This window comes from Mastacembelus armatus, chromosome 1, assembly GCF_900324485.2.
Source record: "Mastacembelus armatus chromosome 1, fMasArm1.2, whole genome shotgun sequence".
NCBI classification, from domain to species: Eukaryota; Metazoa; Chordata; class Actinopteri; order Synbranchiformes; family Mastacembelidae; genus Mastacembelus; species Mastacembelus armatus.
In genome coordinates, this window is record NC_046633.1 from 20,809,652 (window position 1) to 20,829,516 (window position 19,865).

At 38.7% G+C, this 19,865-nt stretch overlaps 3 protein-coding genes across 4 annotated transcripts; 1 reads left to right on the plus strand and 2 right to left on the minus strand.

The window, feature by feature from the left end:
• Positions 1-245: 245 nt before the first annotated feature.
• caly (calcyon neuron-specific vesicular protein) lies at positions 246-6,095 on the minus strand. Its single transcript, XM_026303003.1, has 5 exons — positions 6,015-6,095; positions 3,659-3,813; positions 3,001-3,117; positions 2,651-2,764; positions 246-624 (listed from the first exon to the last, which is right to left on the minus strand). Exons 2-5 carry the CDS (start codon positions 3,785-3,787, stop codon positions 388-390), a joined length of 597 nt encoding a protein of 198 aa, XP_026158788.1. The 5' UTR covers positions 3,788-3,813; positions 6,015-6,095; the 3' UTR covers positions 246-387.
• Positions 6,096-13,759: 7,664 nt separating this feature from the next.
• Positions 13,760-14,752, plus strand: LOC113127997 (trace amine-associated receptor 13c-like). The gene has a single exon (XM_026302999.1). It carries the CDS (start codon positions 13,760-13,762, stop codon positions 14,750-14,752), a length of 993 nt encoding a protein of 330 aa, XP_026158784.1.
• An 860-nt stretch (positions 14,753-15,612) lies between these two features.
• Positions 15,613-19,526, minus strand: nsmce1 (NSE1 component of SMC5/6 complex). 2 transcript variants are annotated; one of them, XM_026303001.1, is made up of 9 exons: positions 19,486-19,522; positions 19,160-19,189; positions 18,930-19,051; positions 18,709-18,830; positions 18,357-18,434; positions 17,197-17,343; positions 16,953-17,069; positions 16,090-16,216; positions 15,613-15,769 (listed from the first exon to the last, which is right to left on the minus strand). In XM_026303001.1, exons 3-9 carry the CDS (start codon positions 19,045-19,047, stop codon positions 15,726-15,728), a joined length of 753 nt encoding a protein of 250 aa, XP_026158786.1. In that variant the 5' UTR covers positions 19,048-19,051; positions 19,160-19,189; positions 19,486-19,522; the 3' UTR covers positions 15,613-15,725. The 2 variants fall into 2 exon arrangements, with proteins under 2 accessions (XP_026158786.1, XP_026158787.1); XM_026303002.1 differs by lacking the exon at positions 19,160-19,189 and having other exon boundaries at positions 19,486-19,526.
• Between the last annotated feature and the right edge of the window lie 339 nt (positions 19,527-19,865).

Consider the following 19,865-nt stretch of genomic DNA (forward strand, 5'->3'; position numbering starts at 1 on the left):
AGGCACATTCTCCAACACTTTAATAACATTCCTGCCTCAAACCACAGCAACTCAACGCTCTCACTGACACACACACACACACACACACACACACAGTTGAGTATTAGCTTCTACTAAATATTAACAGAGTATAATTGAACAAGTGTTCAGTAAACTTCTGGTTTACATAGCTAATTAAAAATGTTGGCAGATGTTCAGTTTTAGGAGAACCAGTACAGACCAATGAATCTATAAACTGTTTGAGAAGAGAAAAGAAAATGCACACACGCACACACGCACACACACACCCTCACACACACACACACACACACTACGCAGCCAAGAATAACCTACACTAACTACCCATCATCATTTTCTCCCTTAACACCCACATTTCCATGAGACCCTTCACTCCTCTCCCTCCAGCACTCCTTTCAGTGGCTCATTGCCTTGTTTGGCCCCCTCTGCCTCCTTCAAAGCGCTGATGACTGGTAACCATGGTGATGGTAGCTCAGGCCCAGTGCCCTTGACCTGCTTTAGGTGGCTGAGAGCAGTGTACAAACCAGTGTTGGTGCCACCACGAATGTCTTGCTGCTGCTGCTCTGTGTAGTACATCTCCAGAGCTGCTGGGGTGCAGTGTTTCTGCTGTTACAACAGAAAACAACAATATCTTCATCCATCCATTATCTATACAGCTTAACTTTTAGGGGTTGGGGGGCTGTGCTGAGCAGGTCACCAGTCTATCACAAAGCTGACACAGAGACAACCATTCACACATATATTCACAGCCACTGGAAATTAGAGATGCTGGTCAACCTAACGTACATGTTTTTGGATGGTGGAAGGGAGGTGGAATACCTTGAAAACACACACACACACACACGCACACACACAGGGAAATCATGTACACAAAAAAGTTCTCCAGGTCAAAACCAGAACCTTTTTGCTGTGAGGCGACAGTACTCATTTTTTAAATTAATAAATCTGTAGGATACAGTCTGTTATACACATCAGGAAGTTCAATTTATGGAGCTGAATGTAACCATGCAAACTTTCCTGAAACTCTAGAGAAGAGAGAGAATCATCTGTTTGCTGACGATGCACATAAATATTAACAGTTCTTTGAGAGGTTTCTGGATACAGTAAGTGTATATCCAATTTGTCTATATGTGGTTCCGACTCTCAGTCAGAACTTTAAAAAGGCTTGTGGCAAAATTGTCAGATAAATTTGTATTTTTCACCTAGTCCACATTTTATTTGCTGACAAGGCAAATGATCATGCATCAGTGTGGATGCGTACTACTCCTACTTTTCTGCAACTTAGAACTTAAACCTAAAGCACTTAGATGTAATGCATAGAGATATTCTCATGTTCTGCTGGTTTCGGTGCACTTTATGGAGCTGTTCTTGGAACTAAATTTCAGGCCTGTTCAGGAAGTGGCACTGAATCCAAGTACTTTCTGGCAACAGTGGCAGTTGTGGATGGTTGGTCAAATAAATGTGCCATCATAGCTCCATCAAGTAGATGGAGTTTGCTCAGCTGTTATGGCTCATTGTGAACTCCAAAACTAATAAGTGGAAAATGAGTTATGATTATTCTGTCAAACTACCATTTTTAAAGCCAAGAATGAACTTGCAAACTCAAACTGTGCACCAAAGGGTAATGCAGTGTCTGAAAACATAGACACATCACAATGCAAGGATAATATTAAAGTTTTTACTCCTTACTAACCTGGTTAGAGAAAAACCAAGGACTGAAGATTGTCCATTCGTCATCCTCAGTCCTTTGTGTTTAGGCCTGACTTTCACTACTGTGGAGCAGAGTAAATCTGTTCCATTCACCCAAGACAGTGTGGGTGAATTAAATAAAAAAAACAATTTAACATCATTCCTGTTAATATTAAGATTTGAAAAGAGCCCACGGAGTTGTCCTGGCCACACAAGCGTCCCCCCTTGGAAGATCCACCACCCTCCATCCTCACTCCTCTTTTTAAGTTTCCAACAACACATTAGCAGGAAAAAATGCTGAAAGCAACTGTAACCGGCAAAAACTTCAAAGCCCTTTGCCGGAAGGTCCCCCTCCTCCCTTCCTTGCTTCCCCCCTCACTGTTAAGCCTTTAATCACAGTTTAGTCACGCTCAGGCCTAATTAAAGACCCCTCCAATTCACAGGCGGGCGTCCCAATCTGTGCCTGACCAGAAAGCGGGCTTTGTTGCTCCCTCTCCCTCCCTCCCTCTCTTTCTCTCTGCCTCTCCCACTCTCTCAGTTTCCTCTGCGAGACCGTCATTTAACTAACATGCGTGGCAGCACTGTCTCAGTACATGATGCCTCCAAGGTGTTGTTAGGAGATAATGAGTTTGGGTTTCCAGCTCAATTTTCTGAGAAGCCTCCTAAAATGACTGACGTGAGGGTGTGCCAGGAAACATAGCACCAGATGAGTTGCATTGTAGACTGTGTAACTAACCTTTGGCTACTTCGGCCTGGGTAATGTAATAAGTAGTCTGATACCCAAGGAGGGCGGTCTCTAATGCAGAATGACAGTGTAGCCAGACAATATTTCCTTTCTTTCTCAAAATCATGCAAATCTACATTTGCTGCTTAGACTTTGTGTGTGTGTAGGTGTGTGTGTGTGTGTGTGTGTGTGTGTCTACGTGTGCACGTGTCGCTATACCTTAAGGATGAAACCCTCAGGGCAAGTAAGCTGGTCATACCACATGGCTTTGTACATGAGCAGGAGGAGCAGGCTGGTCAGGAAGGCCAAAGTGATGAGGATCAGACCTGTGATCTAAGCAAATACGCCCACATGTACATGTATGAACACACAAACACATTTACTCCACCTCAACAAGAGGTGCCACTAGTACATAAAGGATAGAGCTGGCAGGGGATAAAGCTTTGTTTCTGTTAATGAACTCAAAATATCAAAACCTGCAATGCATTAGTCCTCTCAATGCTTTCTGATATTCCCAGATATATGATAAGATAATAATTTGTATAAATGTTCTGTTGTTGTTGTCGTACCTTGGCTTTCTCTGAAACATCACTGTAGAAGTTGATATTTAGCTTCTTGATATTCGGCACATACAGTTTGTTCTTCTTCTGCTGTAGCTTGTACTGTGTTTTTGTCTTTACAATGACCTGAGGAAGAAACAATTCACTGTCACTCTGACTCTCCATCTTAATTAGCAATTTTTTTTTTTCATTACATAGTTGAGGGATGTTGTTGTCCCCGGTGTTCAACACAGGCCGAGGTAGCCCAGATGCACTGAAACACTGTTCTGCATGTATAAAAATGTTAATGTTTGTAATAAGTCTATGGAGCATAGTGTGCTGCTGAGCGTGTCATTCCACCAAAATATGGTGGTGCATTATGCATTCAAAGATGTTTTTGTATTGTGTGGGCGGATGCCAAGGTTTTAACCTGATGGTAGGCAAGGGAAGATAAATACAACAGTCTCAGTGCTGAGGCTTATACTTGAAAGGCAAGAATGTCCCCATGAATTTTAATGGTGTTTGTCCAGGTGTATTCTGCAGTGAGTTGCAATCTGTTGGCTATTTCATAATGCCATAATGAATGATTTTGTTGTGGTCAGAGTATAATTTAAAAACACAGCATTTCAGAGATAAACAAGAATAAGTGGGCAGATGCATCCACACAGAGATAATAGGCAACACTTACTTTGTCTGCGAACGGCTGCTGGAGCTGGTTGACCTCTAAGGGTGTGATGAGTGGGATGTTATCAAAGCCATCATCTGCAGACGGCTGCTTCTCCAACTTATCAGACAGATTGCTGCCCAGCTTCACCATGGCTGCCTGAAAATGCCTGAACAGATCTGAAAACCAGGAACAGACAGCTCAGATCAGTCTGACTCACTGTGTGCGTTGTAACCAAATGTGACAACGCTGCTTGTAGCTCAAACTAAGGATCTCTGCGTTTAGTACTAATTAGCAAGTGTCAGCATGCTACATTGTAGCATGTTGACGTTAGCATATTGTCTCTCATTCAGTGTCAGCAGCTCAGAGGACATGGAGGACAGCAACTTTCAAATTTGTTTCACAGGAAGGAATATATTTACTAAGCCATTGTTGTTTATGCATAGTTTGAATGTCAAATTATATTATTATTTATGCAAGCACATGGCACACATTTAGTTAAATCAGCTCATGAATGGGGCTCATGTTTAGGACCTCTGCAGTGCTCACACACGGAAACAGTAATATGAAGCATCAACACAAACAAAAAATTAATTGTTAAGGCTTATTATGTGACTGCAGCAGCAAGAAAGAAACAACTGCCTAGTGAATAATTCAGTGAGGTTATTGTAAGTGGAAATATAATTATGTGGCCTATAGAAACTTCAGACTTCTATGTTTGTAACCGTCCTCACAAAAAAGCCTATTCTCTTCCTGTTTAAACAATCTAGAGTTCATAATAACCGTCTATGATTCATCATTGCATACACCTCAGCACAGTCTTTCAGTCTTTTATCTTCACTGTTTATAACTCATGTGAAAATCAAATGCATCACCAACACAGCTCTGAATGACTCTTTGCTCTGATAATGATTCTGGTTTCACTCCTTGATCAAATGATCATCTAAATGTGGAGAGAAGAGGTGGAGAGCCACTTATCTCATTCACACCAGGCAACACAACACCTTCCCCCAGCCAAGGACCACACGGGCCCACTGACGCTAGTGATTCACAGTGATAATACACACACCAGGAGGCAAAGACCTACAGTTTTTATACTGCAGGAGAAATCGCTGCTGTGGAAGAAAATGTGCATTTGTTAAAGAAAAAAAAAATATATATATAGATATATATATATATCTATATATATTTATTTATTTATTTTTTAATAGCAGGCAACATTTGAAATTTTGGACTTACAACAGACTGAAGCCTACAACCTGTTAAAGCATACAGGTGCAAAAACTATCAGCCATATATGTCATTTCAAGTTGTCAGAGAGTAACATTTGTCAGGTGAATTTAAAGGATATTGATGAGTTTATTAGTCAAGACTACAGTCTCTGGTGTCTTTGGTGAGTGGGCGGTTAAAGTGGTCATCTGTGCTGACCACCATTTTTCCTCCCCACTGTCAGAGTGAAGTGTGGGTATGATGAATCATCCTGAATCTGTGAATAACAAATGGGCCGAGTGTTGCTGTCAAAGAGCCAGTGTTCCCACACTGACAAACCAAAGTCCAAGAAATCAAAGAGCTGCATATGATATTTTTTTAATGCACAGGCTATACACTGAAAAAAATTTTAATATCAGGATAATGATATTATTTTTGTTTAATTCATCACCTCAAATTGACATTTAATTATCAAAAAGCAGGACAGTGAAGGCACAGCTTTCTAAAGGCGAAGACATGCTGTGTTATGAATAGGTAAGAGCAGGCTGTTTGCTGCCCTTGCCTCTCAAGTTCTTCAGGGTTCACTGGTCATGCATATCTGAACTTGCTGCATTGAAGACTGCTGCGACAAGATATACAGGCTGCTGTAATCCAGAACAGAGATATAACAGCTGCACGTGGAGTAGATCAAAAGCTGATCAAACAATTTTTCTATGTAATTCTGGATCAGAATGATGCATTTCTTAGCCCATGAAGCCTGTTTTTGCATAAGCTTCAGTCTCACACTCTAACTTTTCTGCATGACATGACTTCTTTTTAAGTTTTCCTTAATATAGCCTAAAGCCATATAAAGCCGAGACAGGTTTTTAATTGGAGCCTTGAATAATTGGGAGGTGTAGGTGTCCCAATTAAAAAGCCAGGTCAGAATGCCACAGGGACATGTAGTCCCATATATAAAGGTGAGATACTTATCCATTGATCCACTAAACTAGCTGGACAACCATCAGCTACATGCACTAAGTCAATATTGTCATGTGAAGAAATCTCTGTCATATAGCGAGACACTCCGCAGCGACACAGACTCTCTTCACCCGCACATACACATCCGTCTAATGCACAGATGAAGTGCTGCAGTGTAGGTATTAAGACAGGAAAGGGAATACGAACTTACTGTGGTTTTCTGTGCCCTCCGGTCGGCCGTGGATGGGATCGGACCTCACTGATGCTGACGGGGACTCGGTGTGAACGCCGGTTGCCGTGGTGATGTGTGATTCACGGCAGGACTGCGCATGTAATTGAGCCTGTAGCGGCTCCGTCCTCCGGAGGAAAGTGGCAGCTCAGTGTTAATGCGCATCTCGACGCGGTTCACAGGGATTGTGGCTGATCAGGATATTGCGTTTAGCCTGTGGAACGAAATCATATCTGAGTTTATCTGACTGTTTGTCATCAAGGACGAAGACTGGTTTGGTTTGCCTTTCAGAGAAGAACACGCACAAAATAAACCACTTCCACTTGTTTAATAGCGGCAAAGTATTCTAGCCTGCTTTGCGTTAAACACAGGATCCTTATTGATAGGACAAATTAAAGATGAGCCAAGAACGCAATGATAACGCACACATCAACATATATTTTGTGCACCAAATGCAATAATGTTCTGTTTAATGGACGTATTTGGAGACACTTTGATACATGTAGGCTGTACAATTTGATTAGGCCTACTTACAGTTCATACTAACCCAAATCTTTAATATATTTCTCAACACTTCCCTCACACCTTCTCTTTAATTTGTCTCCAAGTTGGATGAAACATTTTTCCGTAGGACTTATGTAGTGTACTTTAAGATTCTGTGTTATTTTTTTTCTACTTGTCCTCTACTACGTTTCAGAGGGATTTTTATTGTGCTTTTTTCCCGAATCCAGTTTAGTTTTACAGAAAAAAGGGTGTAAAAACACTTATTAAAAACATTTATTACATACATTGCTTATGAATGCTAAATAAAATGCAGTCTAAATTTAAGTGTCACCCTGGATAATTTCTATATTTATATTTTATATATATTAATTTAAAACATAATACAACATTAAAAAGCCCCAAAGATATGTAGGAAATTGTTCAAATATAATAAGTCTTTCAGAAGTAATTATTATGAAATTGAGAAGATATTTAGTTAAATGGTGTGTACACACACACACACACACACACACACACACACATTCTGGATTTCTTTTGTTGCATTTACCTTTCACTTAAATTTTTGATTTTTGGCAGGAGGTCTAAGGCAACAATAGATGTGATATAGTCCAGTTTTGCCTTTGACCTACTACCAGGATGATCTGAGGACTCTTAAAGACATACTGAAGCAATTGTTTATTTCTGGGTTGTTTACTCTTGAATCAAAGCTGGCTTGTTGTGAGGAATAGTTAGGTGGCTTGCTGAGGAGTTTTTGATGCCTGGTGATCCAGATCATCTCTCTGAGAAGGATGTGATGCATATGCAGAGGTGTGATTCAGAGAGAAGTAACAGACAGATATATTTTTGAGTATTTAATCATATCTGTGTGTGTTAATGTGAGACAAGCCTGTGTTTGAGAGAGAAAGAAGAGAGCGACGTGTTAAAGAGTGAGTGGGAAGAAGGAGCCCAGCTCGTCTGCAGATTTAGATCAACCTTTTCATGGAAAGAGGACTCATGCTGTTTTCCTCTTTGGCCATGACTGACTGTATGAATTCATTAAGTCTTTAGTGGAGCGCCCGTCCAAAAATCAGAAATGAACCCTCCTCACCCCTCCTCACCCCTCCCAACCCATCAATTGGGCCTACATTTATTATTTTGACCTTTCCTTTGCAGGGGAGTGACATCAAAGTGGATCCTCAACTCGTTCCTTTGTAAGGAGACGGAGGTGTCATTCTCACAGTGTGAGAAGCAGACTGCCAGCCTGCGCGGGTTTTCTTGTCAGTGAAAAGGAGAGACAGAGTCTGGGTCAACATAATTAAAATGAAAGTCAATTAGGCTGTAGTGTATGGAAGAAAAACTGGGTGAAATCAGGCGTGTTAATGTGTGTGGGCATGCCCTGGGTATATATAAAACTGATGATTTGTCATTTTTATCATCAGCTCTGTCTTGATTTTTTTACACAATAAATTGGCTCACATTCATATATGCTAACTTAGAAAAAAACATAAGTTATTAAAATATTATTTTTTATGAATGATAATAGTAATATTCATTTTTTTTATTCAAAGCTGAAAAATCTCTCACCTGAGCTGATTCTCATTTCTGTCATATATTTGCTATAAAAAGTACTAATGAACAACTCAACCTGCAATCTACAACCACTTAGGAATCAGTTTGCTTTATGGTACTTTAAGGATGTTTTAATTTCTTACTTGATTAGTTTTTTTTTTCTGGGAAGGACTGAAAAAAGTCTGTTTCTATAGTTCCCTACAAGTAACACAAACATTTTGCATTAAATTGGCTCCAACTGGGAAAGTGATTTTGACATTTAAAGGTCATTGGATGTTTGACTGAACTGAAGCAGAGGAGAGTCCAAATGATGAAGAGAATGAATTGTTAAAGCTCTAAAACACAAAAGCTAAACTGGTTCAAATTTTATGACTTAACTTTTGTGATGATTAAATTATAAAAACTCTTTTAATATCACCTCAAAGCTCCATAACATCACAAATCACAGTCTTCATTTGAAATGAGTCCATCCATCCATCCATCCATCATCTATACCTACTTATTCCTTAACCAGGGTCACAGGAATCAGCTGGAGCCTATCCCAGCTCTCTTTGGGTGAAAGGCAGGGGTCCACCCTGGACAGGTCCCCAGTCCATCACAGGGCCACATAGAGACAAACAACCTCACACACTCACACTCACTCCTACGGGCAATTTAGAGCCACCAGTCAACCTGACATACATGTTTTTTTTTTTTGGACTGTGGGAGGAAACCAGTGTACCCGGAGCACAGGGAGAACATGCAAACTCCACACAGAAAGGCCAGGTTGCGAACCCACGACCTTCAGGCAACAGTGCTAACCACTCAGCCACCATGCTGCCTGTGAAATGAGTCCAATGTAAAAATAAAAAATATTTCATATAACAATCAACACTTGTACCCTTAATACAAATAACCACAGATTTTTCATGAGAGCAGGCTGATCCATTGCATTATTGATTATATTTTTAGTGTTACCAAAATGCCCAGTCCTCATGGCCTTTGAACACACTATGTAAAGGCTCCAACATTATGGCAGACACCGGAGCAGGATCAGCAGGAGACATTAGTGTAAGGTAGAGTCCTTTACACTGTTACACAGTTCTCCTCTGTCATCCCACCTTCGGTCGTCTCCACTGTGCTCCAACAGAGCACTGACTGTCCATGTTGTCCCTGTAACTGACAACTCACTTTTTAAACAACATCGCCCTCTTCATACAGAGCTATTAAACTTCTCATTGATTTCTAAAAGTTAATCTCCATTAATCTCCTTCCCTGCAATCACTTCCAGTCCTCTGGTCAAACCAGCATTCAGAGAAAATCAAGACCACGGCTGTTGCTTTACTTCTTTTTAGGTTGTTTTCTATTTGTAGGGTAAAGAAAATGGGGCTTATTTTGTAGTATGCATGATTTCAGAAATAAAAATAAGCATGCACTGAATAAGTTCCCCTGTTGCTTAGAAAATGTGAGTTAATTCGACTTAAAGCAACAAATAAAGATATATAGCTGAAATTTTAGTTTTAAAAATGTAAAACGTCAGAAAACAAGTTAAATAAAATATTAAGCTTACTGGCCAGTTCACACACATAGGTCTGTCAGACAGACCAACACAGTAACTTTTACATTTACATTTCTCAGTTCTTCACTTTACATGAGTGCACCAAAGCCAGTACAGAGACATCTCCAAAAGACTTTGATAGGTTGTAGAGGGGTAGAGACTGAATTCAACACTAACCTTCATTATGACTCTCATTGTTTTACACTAGGACTACATTTATCATGTACAGCATTAAAGACGAACAGTATACGTATTTGCACTATGAATGGATTCTTCCAACTCCAAAAAAAAGATCCTCTAAAGAGTTTTAACAATCCATTCAGGTAAGACTTCATGTTTGCTTCTTTAAAATTTTAAACTCCAATTTTAAAATTTGAAGTAACTTTCATCAGTTCATTTATTCAAATCATTTCAAACGTCAGAACAACTCACAATTATAAGTTTGAAAGTGTGAAATTCTAACTTGAGTTAACGTGAAATTAACCATAAATACATAAAAAATATAAATTATATTTTTAAGCACAAAAATTAATTTTAAGTAAGTTAGTATGGGATGCCTTACAACACATAGTGTGGACAAGAAGCAAAAAATCCCTTTCATACGCTTCATGACATAAATTGTCTCTGTCTGTAAGGGGAGTGCCAATAAGATGTAAAAGCTAAGCTAGGTAGTTTAGAGCCAACAACAGGGCCACCTAGTGTCTGATTGGTCACATAACCACTTCAGCAGTGGTGAAGAGGAAAACTGAAGAAAATGAATTTCTGTTTTGTAAGAACTGCCAGTGTGGCTTTGGTTTTGAAACAGTGATAATTCAGACAAAATAAACAGCAGCAGGTCTTAGTGCAAGCTCATAGTTCAGCCACTGAACAGCTCCACAGCATTTTAGTGGGTCAGTTAATGTTCACCATCAGCAGATGGCCAAACACAGAAATGGATTTTCTTTAAATGGATAATTTGACAATGTGCAAATTATTATTGTTTCTCATCAGATCTGATTATTAGCACCTAGTTCTGGTTTCTTAGAGTATTTATAGCTGTCCAAAAAAAATTGTTACCTGCATTCCAAAAAGCAGGTAACAAACTCTGAACTTAACCCTGAACTCTGAGTTGATGAACCCTGAGTTTAAATTCTCTCTCTTTCTGGAACAGAAAACTCTGAGTTTCCATCAACCCAGGAATAAACAACTCTGAATTTTCACGAAACCCAGTTCCTGTTTTCTAATTGTTCACTGATTGTTTATGGGTACTCTCCATTGTCTGAATTTTGATCGCATGTTCATGTTCCAAATTTCTATCTCTTACTGTACTTTAGTTTACTGGGTTTCAGGAGATCTTTTCTTTAGTTTGATCCCCTTTTGAACCACACACAGTAATAAGGTATCATCTAAACCTTACCTCTTAGCTTGGTGTCTCCATCTGGGTCAAGCATAACAAATGACTAAATATAATTTAAACCTTTAGAAAAATGTTGTCATGTGTCATATAGTTAAGCAACAATATTACCAAAGCTTTTGTTTGTGACTCCACTGATTGTTAATGTTAGCATAATGCTTTCTAAAAACACAAACCTCTTAATAAATTGATTTTCTTAATTGGAAAAAAATAGAAAAACACAACTCATGCTGTTCCAGCCTGAATGTAACTAAAAGAAATGCTCAATAATGATTGTTACATGGCTCATTTTTGCTTCAGTTGAGTTTTAGTATTTATACTGCAGTACTGTCAGACAGGTACAAGTAAACAATGCAATAATTAGCCACCATGAATTTATCAAGCTGAGAAAATAACAAAGCAATAGACCAAATGTCTGCATAAATAATTAACTGGGCAAGCTGCATTTTAAGGAATAAGCTGAAAATATATATATATATGTATTATCATTTAATTGATATATGAAATAGTCAATTACACATTAAAATGTGTCTCTTGCTCTGTTGCACGTTTATGCACTAAAGGTTTGCCTTGGAAATTAGCAGTAAATACAGTTGTATCAGGAAGTCTGAAGTCACATTTGCAGAATGGTATAATAACTAGCAACAAAAAGTGATCATTTTAATACTAATATGGTGTAATATCTCATTTATATGGTTGTTTTAAATTCATCTCTATCAATCTTATTTTTAGCATTAAATCTTAATTTTAAAAAAAATCCCGACTGTTTAAAAATCTGGAGAAAGATTACTAAAATCACCACAGAATAATGATTAACAAAGGGTTTAAACCATTAGGTAAGGTGATATCAACACGGTAGAGAATAATTTCTTTTGTATATTTTTTATTTAGGAGACATGAACTCACAAAACTAATCAGTACCTCAGAGGATAAAGTAGTTTTCAACATAGAAAAACAAGCATTGAAGTTAATAGCTGTGGTGTTTATGAGTTGTGCATGCTCACAGCATATAATAATGTTTGTAACACATCAAACCACAGGAGAATTCCAGTCAAAAGGTGTTAAAAAAACACACTTCATCATCAACACATGATGCAACCATATCCCCTTTGCACGATAAGGCTGGGCGAGACAACATGGATGTAACATGTCAAAAGTAAGGCGTTGAAACCACAATAAATGTAGCAGAAAAGACAAAGAATTGAATAAAAATTTGTAAACATACAATGGATGGAAGGTAGAATGGTTTAAATTCTAGTTAGAATATTTCAAATAAACTCAACAGCAGATCTTTTTGCTTCTCAAAGCAGGTAAAGCACACATGTACCTACCGACATTAATGATGGCTCTGTTCTATTCAAGTGCCCCACTAAAGCCATGACAATGTGACAATCAGCCAGCACGTACAATACCAGGACCCTGGAAGTGAATCGGCCATCAGTAATTGTATCATTTACATGTGTGCATTTCCTAGCCTATTGTAAAAACAGGCCCATACACACACAGTGTAGAAGCACAAACACACAGGGATGATGGAAAAACGTCCAGTATAGTGGGGTGATAAACTGTGCTAACCACTCACAATCTTTCCAGTCTGATCATTTTATGTGTGTGTGTGTGGTTTGGTTGGCTAAGGTACAGTGTATGGTGTCGGCATTAGGCCAAAGAGAGGCATGTCACCGGGTACAGCCCTGGTGATCCACAAATATACAGGGGGAAGGTTCATAGTTCTGACCAGTTAGTATCATAACTCACAGCCATCACTGACAAGGCCACTGCCAAAGAGGTTTCAGTTCAGAACATAAATTAGAGCCAGCAGCATCTTTTACTTTGCCTTGTGTCTCAGTGAGGCAGCTGCATTGACCAGAGGGCACCCAAAGACATTTTATCCTGCCCAGTAATCTAAATCCAGGACACATTCACTTCTAGCTTCATGATCCATGGCTCAGGTACAAAGATCAGAGAGCCAGGTGCTGGTTAGTTATTCTACCTAATTTGTTGACTGGTGTAGCATTTGTGCAGTTCATGTATCAAGCCTGTATCACGTGCAGTAAAACAACAAAATTATATATTTATAATAATAACATTTGGAATGAATGACTTAAACCTATTCATTAACAAAATTGTCATCAATTAATTATATGTTGATTGACTAATTGGTCAATCAAATAATAACTTTAGCTGAAATAATTATTATACAGATTTGCACAGTTTATATTCTTGAGTTCAATGAAGTCTGCATACAGACTTAACAACTACTACTGTCTGTTTTTTTTCCAAAACCTGGTCAAATATGTATCTAGGTTTTCTGCAAACATCTGATAACTGATTCGTTGAGTTAAAGTTAGTTAGTTAGTATCACCTTTATAAAAAACTTTTTCCATCAGTTGCATAAAACCCACATGTTGCATCATGCAACAGGGGACGAAAGAGGAGGAGGACGGGTGGAAATGACAAGAGGTGAGGAGAGGTGAGGGAGAGGAGAAGAGATGAAGAGAAATGTCAGACAAAGAGTAGGCTGACAGGGGAGGGAAGGAGAGAAAATAGGAGGGAATATTGGGAGATCAGTAGAAAGACAAGAGAGAGCGGAGGCAGAAGGGTAGCAGACAGTGATGAAGATGACTAGGGAGTTTAGGAGGAGCAGGGAGTTGCCATCAGAGATAAATGAGCTACACTATGTCTGATATGATCAAAGAGCTATTTGAACTCAACAGGTTCAGTTGACTGTGAGCACAGTAATAGAAGATGGACGGTGTGGAGGGAGCTGAGCTGTGCTACCCTCAGCTCCCAAACTCATCTTGCTGGGGTGTAATGCGTCCTCGCTCTGAGGCTGTCCTCCTTTATGTGTTCTTTTCCTCCATCAGTGTGCTCACTGTAGCTCTCAACTTGCTTGTCATCATCTCTATCTCCCACTTCAGACAGCTTCAGACCCCCACTAACATGCTGCTGCTCTCTCTGGCTATGTCAGACCTCCTTGTGGGGCTGCTGGTGATGCCGGTGGAAAGTGTGAGATTTATAGAAACGTGCTGGCTGCTGGGTAGCCTGATGTGTGCTCTGTCTTACATTATTGGCTTCACTATCACCTCAGCTTCTGTGGGGAACATGGTCCTAATATCCATTGATCGCTATGTAGCTATTTGTTATCCACTGCAGTACCCTACCAAAGTCACTCGTAGCAGAGTTGAGGTGTCTGTGTCTCTGTGCTGGGCCTGCTCACTCCTCTACAATGGGCTAATCTTAAAGGACCATCTCAGGCAGCCAGACAGGTACAACTCCTGCTACGGTGAGTGTTTGGTGGTAATTAACTATGTTCCTGGAGCTGTGGACCTTGTGTTCACTTTTATCGGCCCATGCTCAGTCATTGTGGTGCTGTACATGAGAGTTTTCATTGTGGCTGTGTCTCAAGCTCGAGTCATGCAGTCTCATATTACAGCTCTTGCAGGCAGTTCAGGAACAGTCACTGCCAAGAAATCGGAGAAAAAAGCAGCCCGGACTCTGGGTATTGTCATACTGGTGTTTTTGATGGGTTTCTGTCCGTACTACTACCCCTCTCTTGCAGGACAGGACACTTCAAATGATGCTTCATCTTGGGCTTTTGTGTCCTGGCTGTTGTATTTTAATTCCTGTTTGAACCCACTGATATATGCTTTCTTTTATCCATGGTTTCGAAAAGCTATCAGGTTTATTGTCACCCTAAAGATACTGGAGCAAAACTCCTCTCAGGCAAAAATACTTTAAACTCACTATAGACTTGTCATGTCATAAGCCTATCACAATAATTTAGCTTTTGTTGGTCATATGTGGTGGTAGAGTGTCTAAGCAATGAATGCAGTGGCATATGTCTGTGTGTTTGATTCCACTGATATTTTCTATCCTCATTTCTCTCAGTAGCCAGCATGTTACTCTGACAGAATTAGCACTCAGCATATATATATATATATATATATATATACACACAGCCCTTTAACACACTTTTAGGGTGAAAATTAATCTATAAAACTTAATAATTCTTCAAAGATTTCATTCATCAAGGAATACTTCCACACCTTTGACGGATTTAGTTTCTTCAATGTGAAAATTTGCTGCTTTTCTTCATCTTCATCATATATTTGGATTTGTGACCATCTGATAAAAATAGTGTTGGGGGGGTGAATGCTACCCTGGGATTAGGAAAATTGTGATGCATATATTGTGCCACTTTCTTACTCTTTATAGACTACTTATGATTTCAAGGAGAAAAAAATATTGAAATTCTTTAGTAATGAAAAAATCTGCTGGTACCCCAATGTAATAACAGCTGAACAATTATCAACATTAGTGTTTGTTCTTCATGTAAAAAATGAACTTTAAAAAAAAAAAAAAAAACTCCTTTTCCTTTTTAAAAACTTTTACATGACCATAAGTGAAGGATTCAAGAATTGGGTGCTATGCAAAACTGGTTTGCAGATTAGTTTTTTTTAGATCTTTGCTATTTTCTTAATAAGGCTGATACAGTAGAAGGGAACAGCTTCTAAAGAAAACAATGTATATTGCTTACAAAGTACCATACTTTTTTTAAAGATGAATTTGTGTAGATAAACAAAACCAAATGTAACATCTCAGTGAAACTTATTCTGGTTTATTTTGGAAAAAATTAAAAATAATATATGAAATCTGGTCTGTTACACATTGACATTAAAATACTAAACCACTTTAAAAAGATTTGATGTTCTCATCTTCTGGACCGAGAACGCGGCCGTCTGACCTCTGTGGCCTCTGTAACAAACAACAAATAACATGAAACACAGGCACACAGTATTTACTCTTAAGTAACTTGCCTTACATTTTAACTATATTCAGTAGTACAAAAGACAAAGGTAAATGAAGATGATAGTGTGTTTCAAGAATTAATCTTTTATTAATATTTTACACCAGTAAGGCAGTGGATATATTGTACTATAAAATACTATATTAGTACAAAAATCTGAAATTATAATTATATAATAAAAAAATGAGACTTTTAAAAACATGGAACATGGGTTGCTGGCCCCGGAATAATTTATAATAATTTAGATAATTTTTTAAAACTGACATACCAGGGATTTCATGTGGCCAAAAGTCATCGCAGGCTGGACACCGTGGCTCTGCTCTGCCTTTAAAGTATTTGGCCACACATGGGTTGTGTATTTTTATGCCACATGTAGGATTCTCACAAATTTGGCACTGAAAAAGAAAAGATCAATCAGAACAGATTAAAAGTGTGATAACTCAGGTAATGTGTACGAAACATTAACTTATATACATTTACATAAACATTAACTATAGCACATAAAGCACGTATGATACTTATGGTTTACAAATTAAGAAACGTCACCACATGGTTAATATGGCTACTGTTTGAATGTACTGAACACGACAGAGAGGAAACACTGAAATGAACTAAAGCTTCTATAGTTTTTTCTTGGCCATTTACTGTATATTTATGTAGTTATTCAAGATCATGTCTATGTGGCCTCCAAAATTATTTATTTTTCACATAGAACATAAACAGAACAGTATTTATTTATTTATTTTTCTTTCAGCCGATCCCATTCGGGGTCGCTACAGTGGATCAATTAAGGCTAGAGGCCCGTGGTCTTCCAAGTTGTTCTCCCTTCCAAGTACTAACCAGGCACAGCCCTGCTTAGCTTCTGAGATCGAACGCTATTGGGCGCTGACACTAAGGTGTGGCCACCAAAACAGTATCATTATTTAATTCAATTTATTTATTAAACAAATAATCTTAATTACAAACTTCTAACAATGTAATGTTTGTGTAACAATTATAATTATGTAAATATGCTAGCCTGCTTTCAACTAATCACACACAAAAAAAAAACACTCTCACCAGTATTACATAGCTTTAAAGAAGTAATGAAATTAGACGTTTTCCCTAAATGACAAAAGAGAAACTATTCACCTGGAAAGCGATGTTGTGACAGATGTGGCACACTTTGACCTGGTCCTGATACATTGTGCGGATGTATGGCTCCATTTCTATGATACATCTGGTGGACAAGGTGTATTCACCCCGTTTCTATATCAGTGAGCAGAAATCAATTACTCACTATATAAATCGGATTAAGTAAATAATGTAAAAAATGTCAGCAGTTTGCAGAAAATACAAGAGGGAACACAACTTACGAATGAATTTCAAATTTTACCTCACTGAGCCACTTATCTTGAACGAAGCGGTTCAAAAGGTGCTCTGTCTCGCTCTTCTTTAGCTTTTTGGTGGTCATGCTGTCAGTGCTGTTCAGGATGTCAGTGGAGGAGGCCTTACCATTCTCAGCAACAACAATCAGGTCCATCTGAGTGACAACAGCTCAAGTCAGTCAACAGGTTTTGAATAAGCTAAACACCCCGATTACTGCTGACATGTCAAATTGCTAACTCAGTTAAACACTTTTTAGATATTCAAGAAAGAACTGATGATTTTCACAAATGGGAAAACAAACTCAGAAATTAAGGAAACAATTGTCACAGTAAAACGCCAAGTCAGTTAAAATTCAGGAATATCTATCTATTCATTTAGGAAACACAAGTGATTGAGATTCAGTTTCACTTGCTTTGGTGCAAATGAAAGTGGAAACAGGTGCAATAGAGAAGCAAAAACAAGACAACCCCCAAAAAGGCAATGGTTTGGTTGGACTTTAGTTGTCATGATTGTCAGACCTTGTGCTGGTGCAGTGGGCCCTGGCACAGGACAATGCCCAGCATCATGTGGCCAGATTATGTAGGCAGTCCCTGGATGAGGAAGGTCACTGATTGTCCCTTATGTTCCCCTGACCTAAATCCAACTGAGCACCTAAGGGATGTCATGTCTTGGTGCATCTCTGACAGGAGATTCTCCATCTGACATCATCTGCCAGGAGCACACCCAGATGTTGTGTGTGCATACAGGTGCCATACACACTTCTGAGTCACATTATAAGATGCTGTGCTGAAAATTGGATTGAACGTACATTTGTAAAGATTTTCAACTTGAATAATTTGCTCAGCAAAAGCCAAGTAGTACTATATTTTAGAATTGCCACTGAGACCTTTTTAAAAAACCCCAATGGTACATTAATCCACTAGTAATTTCCTGTGTTTTAGTAGTAAAAAATATTGTGAACAAGTGATTTTATTTATTTGATCAATAGCGACATGTATGATATGCACAAATGTAATATTGTATTAGGAGACTTTATTGCAGTCTACATGGGTTTCTGGTTTTGGGTCACTCTGTAAAAACAGCGCTGCTAATGAGCAAGACAAAGAATGGGTTTCTGTTACGACACTATTAAAAACTACAAAATGTTCCAGTGCATGTGAAATTCACCGTTTTCCTGAACAGCTCCAGCTCGTTGTCGGCGTAGTCTGAGGACATTCTGGTGATGTCAGTCTCAGCCATGTTTACCTGCAAAAGATTGAAGTGACATGAATTAACAATGACTCCATGTAACTCAACAGATTTTGAATGCAGTTAACTTACTTCTTACATTACAGATCTAAAATCCCTTTGCAACTACTTCATTCTAACACCAAACCTCTTGTATGACATTTAATTGTCTTGTGATGCTTAACACACACACAGACTAATCTACCACAACTCACTGTAAGCTTCCAGTAGTCACACAAATAAGAAACATGGCTGATCACAAAGACTCAGTATAGCAACTAAAGCTACTAACCAAGGCATAATATTGTTGACCATTGTCTTCAGACATCCCTTTGGTAATCTGCATGAACAGAGGCTGCAACTTTGAGTTAATAGTATTAATGAAATCATCCAATGCGTCAGAGCCATATGGTGCTGCAAAAAAAGACAAAACTCTTTAACATTGTGTAGTTTCTGGTAAAGGCAATAAAAATATTTACATTTACTAGTTTACATGTAAATAAAACGACTAACTGTTGTGTGTTTCACAACAATGCCGATGGAGAGCCTTTGCTTCTTGTTCATCAACAATGCCAATGGCCATCATGGTCTGAAGAAACCTCCGGTGGCTGTCACCCATCTGTCCCGACATGTCTCTGGACAGACCCGGACACACAGAGCAGAGATCTTCGATCAGTAATAAGGACAAACGCTGCTAAACTAAGAAAACACATAGCTAGCATTAGCTACTGCTGCTAGCTCACTGTAGACGGCAAAGTTGGCTCTGCCTGGACCTAAGAACAGAAAAGGGTTGTTGTTAGAGGAAGACAGAAAGGTGAACAGTGTGATCTGTGAAAAAAAATGGAAATCGAAATGAAAAGACTGATCCTAAACTCACTTTTGGCTGTTAACAAGTGTCAACTAACGTAACTAGCTAATCGTGACTGTTTACTAACTTGCGCTAACATCGACATTTCGTCGGCGGATGACCTCGATTATTAGCTGCATGGCTGGTTTTACTGTGGGTTAACCTCGTAAATGCCTTCAGAAACGAGCTTCCTTAACAAAAACAAAGAATAAACAAATTTACCGGCTCTCGTGCAGCAGTACGTGCTTTCCTGTTTCCGTTCTTCTTCTTCTTGTTTTTCGGTAGTTGGTCTGTATGATGAAATAGCGCCACCTGCTGCTCCGCAGAACATCTAACGCACTCTATGCTACACAACAAAATAATATCCTTTGTTTTTATTTTTGAAAATGCTATTTTTAATTTTCAACTTCATGTAAATACATGGGCAGGGTCTACATTAGAAGTGCTAACAACATGGGGATAATAATTAAAACATTAGACCAAAAACCTTCATAGACAACCAAAATGTGGAAAGTATTAGTGACGGTAGAAAGTCACAAGCAATTAGTAATGATCCAGTGTGGAAAAAAAAAAAGAGACTTGACAGGCATATCACAGTTAGT